General features: G+C 45.9%; 1 protein-coding gene across 6 annotated transcripts in view; it reads right to left on the minus strand.

The window, feature by feature from the left end:
* Positions 1–6,137, minus strand: part of LOC118315656 (membrane-associated guanylate kinase, WW and PDZ domain-containing protein 2-like) — a 63,113-nt gene extending 56,976 nt beyond the window's left edge. For 4 of the 6 annotated variants that reach the window (XM_035643114.2, XM_035643118.2, XM_035643116.2 and 1 more), the window contains exon 1: positions 5,472–6,137. In XM_035643114.2, the coding sequence (XP_035499007.1) occupies positions 5,472–5,769 (298 nt within the window). In that variant the 5' untranslated portion in view covers positions 5,770–6,137. The remainder of the gene's footprint in view (positions 1–5,471) is intronic. The other 2 variants (XM_035643113.2, XM_035643112.2) reach the window with 1 other exon arrangement.
* Between the last annotated feature and the right edge of the window lie 623 nt (positions 6,138–6,760).

Below are 6,760 nucleotides of genomic sequence, written 5' to 3' on the forward strand. Positions count from 1 at the left end.
CCTTCAGCTACAGTGTCCTCACTGAACCCTCCCAACTGCAGACGCAAAAGGGAATGAGGCCTGTATAGTTCCTCTGTCTGAACACTTTGGAGTCTGGTAAGGGGATCCTGAAAGGCTTAGAATTACAATGAGTGCAGGCACAGACAGTCAAAAACTGCATGTCTCTTTAACAAAGCAGAGGGGAATTAAATAAGTCTCTACTACTTACCTCGGATGCTCCACCAAGTGGTTGGAGGTGTAGATACAAATAAACATGAATACACATGAGAAAAGAATGTATAATGCACAGACAAACTGGAAAACTGAATCATAAGTATATGTGCTTTATCTCAGCCAGATGAATTTCTTTTTGTGGCAACATCCTTCTTGGGTAAAGAAAATATGTCATATTGTCACTGATCCACCATACAATAGTCTGTGAAAACAGACTAATTTCCTCTGACTTGTGAAAAGGACAACTCAGTTTTTGAGGCCAAAAATGTCCAGTTCAATCACCTCCTTATCACAAAAAAGGGCCATTAGGACAAACCACACTCTACCATTGCATGAGTAGCCAATTATGTTTGACATTTCTCATTATTATGACTGACGGATGGTGATGTTCAAAGCCTCAACACACCCACACTGATGTTTTTAAACACTCGGGTTTGATTAGACCTGGTCAAGTTGAAAATGGGTGGAACTGTGGTGAGAATTTATGACAAAACTCAAAGTAACAAAAAGATAAAAACAATTAAAGGTCAGCAAGTCATCCTACGGGTGCTACAAAATTAAAAGGAGAGTGGAACCATTGGTCAAACCCAATTTGTCCACAGCCACATAGTCCCGAGAAGAGGTCTAATCAGAAAACAACACACAGGAAGCTATATGTGCAGAGGTTTGAAGCACAAAACCCTCCTTTCAGTCTAAACTTCAGTCAGGCCTCTAAATACGCAGCAGCATATGCAGCAGTACAGTCCCAGATTGCCCCATGCAGTGTGTCCACGGTGAGGAGAATTACATTGACCTAATTCACTTAACTGGACCAGTTAGATATTTGGTCATTTGATGGCTGAGCTTGAGTGTGATCCTCTGAGCCAAGCTCCAGCAGCTTCCAGCCTCAATAAAATCGTCCTCTGCCTCTGACAGAACTCATCTCTCGGCGCGTTATTAATACCAGCAGTGCACACATTTTTATGCCTTGATTCTTCAAGCCGCTCATCAACAGTGACAAGAGGGCAGAGGGAGGTTGCCTTCGCTCCCTCTGCTCCATCTGCCCCTCCATACTGTACCCATAATTAGGAGGACTGACAGGAATCAAACAGCCAAGTCAGAAAAGTTCTCTCATTCATTCTTCTCACTGAAAATCCTGTCTCAATTCGCCTGACTGTCTGACTGTACTCCATCAGACCCCCATTCCCATCAACTTCCTCCAGGCCACGTCCCACCATTGTGCCAGCAATCACATACTTAAATGAAAATCATCGGAGGGGCAATTCATACCCTGCACACGAGTTGAATATAGGCTACTTTATATACACAAACCTCACTTCATACAGTATACAGATAGTAGTAGTAAAGATCCAAAATCAAATTTCTTTTTCTTTTGGAGTAAATCTGACACCATTTTCACTATAACCTGCACATGTGCTGTACGAGAATGGTGTAACTACTTCTGATGATCATAATCAACTGAATTGACACAAGGTCACCGTTGTAGAAAGAAGTTAATATTTCAGATAAGGTGGATATACAGTTCTCCAGTTTACACTTTCATTAGTAGTAGAAGGCTCCCTCCCTGGCCTGACCTCTATAAGCTGTGGCCGAGCACCGCTGCACAGTGTGACGGAGGCTGGTTGTGCTCCACTTCGATGTTAAAGGGCATGTTAACATTTCAAATTCATGTTGCCCTTCCTCAGAAAGGACCACATATTGTTCTCATAAACCCGAGTGGATGAAATGTCCTGGGGTCTTCCTCCCACACAGTGCTCTCGGAGAGGTACAAACACAATTTGGAAAGTAAAAAATTACATTTAAAAACAGGCCATTTCAGCAGGCAGTGACGTGTTTGAGGCTTTAATCTCAGGTTAGGGGAAATGGCATTTCTTCTGCTTATTGTTAACCAGAGAAACATTTGTGGATTGAAACCTGGGATGATGGCACTAATAGAAACAGACTGGAAAAAGAAAACTCTAAAAATAGCTGACATTAATATTATTTATATCACTGTATTTGCTCCATAGCTATTTATGACAAAAGATTACTGCTAATTAAGGCGACTCAAAAAGAGACCTGGGTTATTTAGAGGAGGATACATATTTTATTATTCAATCTAATTCACCAAAACCTCTGAATACAGAGGACAACCAGACTGAGAAGCAGCACTGAAATGGAATTGACTAAACCAACTATGATTATGAAAATAATGTCCTGTAAATTAAAATCTCTAGCTATTGTGCTCAATTGGGGAGAAGTGAAAAACAACAACAGGGTGACAAGGTGACATAACAAAGACAGGTGATGATTATAGAAACACTCATCTTATTTTTGATTTCTTGTGAGAGATGATCTAAAAAGGAAATCACAATATTGCATTTTCTCTGTCTCCTAAAGTGTGTGTTCTTACACCCTACTCTTCTATTCTCAGCCTACTCTTCTATAAAAGCCACCCCGCTTTCACATTTCTTACTCTGACACACTCACACTCACACACACTCACACTTCTGTCCTCTCCATACTGTTCTAACACCTCTTGGCTCACTTTCATAGATCCGTCTGACTGAGCCGAGCAGCTGTTTGTGTTTGCACCTCACTCCTACTCGGGGCTGATGAGGAGACGAACACAGATGAGAGATGTTTATCACATAATTATGGACAGATGGACACAGCCAATACCTCATTTACAGACCAGCAGTTAGAAGAATATCCACAATGATACGTTTTTTGATTAATTCAAAATGCATTTGGAAGTATTCTTATCAGTCATGTTCCAAAACAGCCCTTTCAATAAGGTGCGCATCAAAGACAACACACGCAGCAGCGAGCATATTTGAGAATATTTCAAAGAAGACATTTCTTACTCGGCGTCTCACAATTTCTTTGTAAAAAAATTAATTCAATAGCTCCAGAAAATATGTGAGAGCCTGACTGTAAAGGTTGCAGAGTATAATTTACATATTACTCCTTGTTTCCTGCTGCTGTCAGGCTGTAAAACCAGCGCCACTCCCAACAACCCACCAGGTTCTCCGCAAACACACATGGACACTAATGTGGGCAATATTTCTTTGTAACGCAGGCAACTTTTTTCCTCACCATTGCACGATCTGCAAAATCCACAATTATATTATTCATATAAACAATGTGCAATATTACACCTCAGGTAAATACACTGATTATGTACAGCAATTTTTTTTCTCTCTCTCCCTACGCTCAATAACGGCCCTCGTCTGTATCCTGCAGCTGCAGTAACTGCAACTTTTGTCTTACCTTACATAATTGTAAACATCTCTTTGTTTTGTTTTGATTCTATAGTGAAGAGTCACAAATGTCTTGTGCGTATTGTTTATGTGCACAAATGCCTATATGCAGTGTGTTTTCCAAAAAAAAAAACTGGGATCAGAGAAAGTTAAACAGATCAGGGCCAGAGTCTGGCTGTGACGTCGCTCCAGAGGTCCATCAGGTCACTGCTGTACTCCCTCGGGGGGGGGTTCCACCTTCTACCTGACTGAAAATAGCTTGTTAAAATGTCTGTGCATCCTCGCATGGGCAGTCAGACATGATTGTGCACCCAGACAGAACATGCATCTCTGATTTGGCTGTGTGGCCTCTGAAACAAACAACTCAAACAACTGGACGGCCTCTAGATGATCCTCCAGCGGCCTGCGAGCGTGTCAACAGCTGTCTGCAGGCGCACGACCATAGAGACACTCCTCTCTCCACTGGAGGAAAGTCAAATAGTAATATGACAGCCAACAGAGAGAGAGATAGGGGATGAAAAATAAATACTGTATGTATTTAATGAAGGGGACAACCAACTATAGGTCTGAACGGCAGCGTGTCAAGGACATTTTGGCAAAGACCATTCAACTGCAGAGCAGTCTGAGCTGGGTAGTTCAACAAACAGGCTCATGTTTAAATGGATGAGGGAGGGAGGAAGAGAATAGACCTGTGAGATACAAGCACATTAGCATTTAACCCCCACGCACATCACAAGACTCTCACTCTGTCAGCAGCTCTAACTCAATAATCAATCACATTAACACGACCCATGAAAACACTGAGAGGCCAAAGCAGTCAGACGAGGGTGAGCGAAGACAAATCCTCTGTGAGCGAACTCGGCAATGTCCAAAAATACAAACGGGGGTTTGATTTTCTCGCGTTTGCTGATGTCCCAGAAACAAGCCACTGTAATGCTCATGTCATGGCTGAGAACGCAGCCCCCTTTCTCAGCCACTTATACTGGGATTTAAACTGAGCCTCGGAGGGTGTGATGATAAATATCTCCACGGCTGCTCCTTCCCTCCGATGTTCCAGTCTCACACACACACACACAGAGACCCTGTCTGCTTTTACGCTGGCTGACAGAAACAGGTCACTCAGTCAACAGTGTTGCCACAAATCCACTGCTGTAGCTCAGAGACATTACAACGGCTTCATGGGCCACAACAATTATACAACAGCAGCACCAGCGATACAACAAAACACTCAGATGCTTAATGTCAGACCATGACTGCACCTCTGAACTCAGAGACATTGTCACAGACAAGTCAAGAGTGTGTGTGTGTGTGTGTGTGTGTGTGTGTGTGTGTGTGTGTGTGTGTGTCACTACAGGTTCTATCAATAAGAGAGCAGGATCAACAGTAATTAGGCTCCACGTCTTTATTTCCTCCCGTGCGTATTCCTATGGTGACACCACCAGACACAGCAGTCAGTCAGTCAGTCTGGACTGGACAGGCCGCCTCGGTGCAGGCAGAGTGTGTGTGTGTGTGTGTGTGTGTATCTATCAGCAGCGAGGAGAAGAAAAACACACACACATTTGATCGACGGCGCAGGCCTGTTTTTTTTTGGTGAAACGCGCCCTGTGCCGCGTCCGACCACAACCAGCAGGGACGACCCGCAGGCTGTGGCATGACGCCTAACGGGACACACCCCCCTCCGGGCCGTGGCATCGGACCAGCGACACTGTGATAAACAAACGGCGGCTGCGATATAAATATATAGATATATGTATATATATAATCAGAAGTGTTACTGGTCCTGGTGGACTGAACCCATCATCACGGGCTCGTTATTGCATCTCACCACCAACAAAGAGGCCTAAGCGTCGGTCTGCGCCTTTGTCTGCCACAACACACGACTTCTCCCTGACAGACGAGATGACATCTTAATCAGACCAGCTACATTCTCTCTCTCTCTCTCTCTCTCTCACACACACACACACACTCACTCACACACACCCCTCCCCGCCTCTCGCCCCGTGTGGCGGATCTCACCTTGCTTGACACATTTGAAGCGGACCGGGTCTTTGCAGTGTTTGATCACGGCCAGCACGTCCCGGGTGGTGAGTCCCGCCACGGGCATGTCGTTGACCTCCAGCAGCAGCTCGTCCTGGGCCAGTTTGCCGCCCTGGATCAGTCCCTTGCCCTGCCTCACCTCGCCGAAGTGGGGGAACTGGCCGTGCTCCGCGCCCCCCCTCAGCTCGAACCCCAGCTCCCCCTCCTTGCCGCGTGCGATCACCGCTTCGTGGACTTTGTTGGTCCAGTGGTTCTTCTTCTTGAGGCTCTTCGACATCTTTGGGGCGAGTGGATCTCCGCGGGCTAGCCCACACGAAAGCCTCCTACCGTCTCATCGCCGCCCTTTGTGCGACCGGCTGCAGCTTCAGAGCGCGCGCGGCTCCATCGTCACCGGTGCGCGCCGGGCGCAGTGTCCGCTCGGCGAGGCGCGCGGTCGGCCGGGGGGCTGCGGGGCGGCGCGGCGACGGCCGGAGCGAGCGTTGCTCTGTCGGACACACGGAGCGACGCGAGACGCAGATGCTGGCGGGTGACCCGGATGTGAAGCCTGGAGGAGGGGAGAGATGAGTGGTTCTGGTTCGGCGTGTGAGGATGGAGAGGAGGGGGACAACGGGAGGCGCTTCCTCCGGCTGACTGCGATCACACACGCAGGCGGTGACATGCGCCCGGAGGCGGGGAGGCAGCAGTCTGTACCGACAGCCAACGTCTATACGATTGAGGGCTCAAATGGTGGACTTCTTCACCATGTGGCCATTAGTTTGTGGGGATTTGACTTCTGTAAACGAATAATTCATATTCAAACTGTCGATTAAAATGTTTGCCTATTCATAACGCGCGGACCACGTATGCACATTAACTGAAATCACATTTAGGAAACAACTGCATTGTTACCAACTTCAATGAGCCATTTTGTAATCCACTGATTATAATCAAATAAAAAAACGTCATTTGAGTTTTTTTTATATTTCTATTTACCGACAAGCTGCATGTCACCGTTCTGCTCAATAGGCCCACGTACAGACGACGTTACCCAGTTCACAGAGCAACTATGCACATGGCATGGTGTGGTTAAGCTTTGGGAAAGATCAAGGTTATGTCAAATGAGCTATGGTCAAGACATTTGATGAACTGAAACACTTAGTTTTGGGGGCGGGGGATCTCAATCCATTATCGCATTTCAACATTTTAGCAAAAACTGAGCATGGACAGATTTGAGTTTTTACTGTGTCAGTGTGACAGAACCAACATTCAGCATCTGCACATCTTTTTTT

This window comes from Scophthalmus maximus, chromosome 7 (genome assembly GCF_022379125.1).
Source record: "Scophthalmus maximus strain ysfricsl-2021 chromosome 7, ASM2237912v1, whole genome shotgun sequence".
Classification (NCBI taxonomy): domain Eukaryota; kingdom Metazoa; phylum Chordata; class Actinopteri; order Pleuronectiformes; family Scophthalmidae; genus Scophthalmus; species Scophthalmus maximus.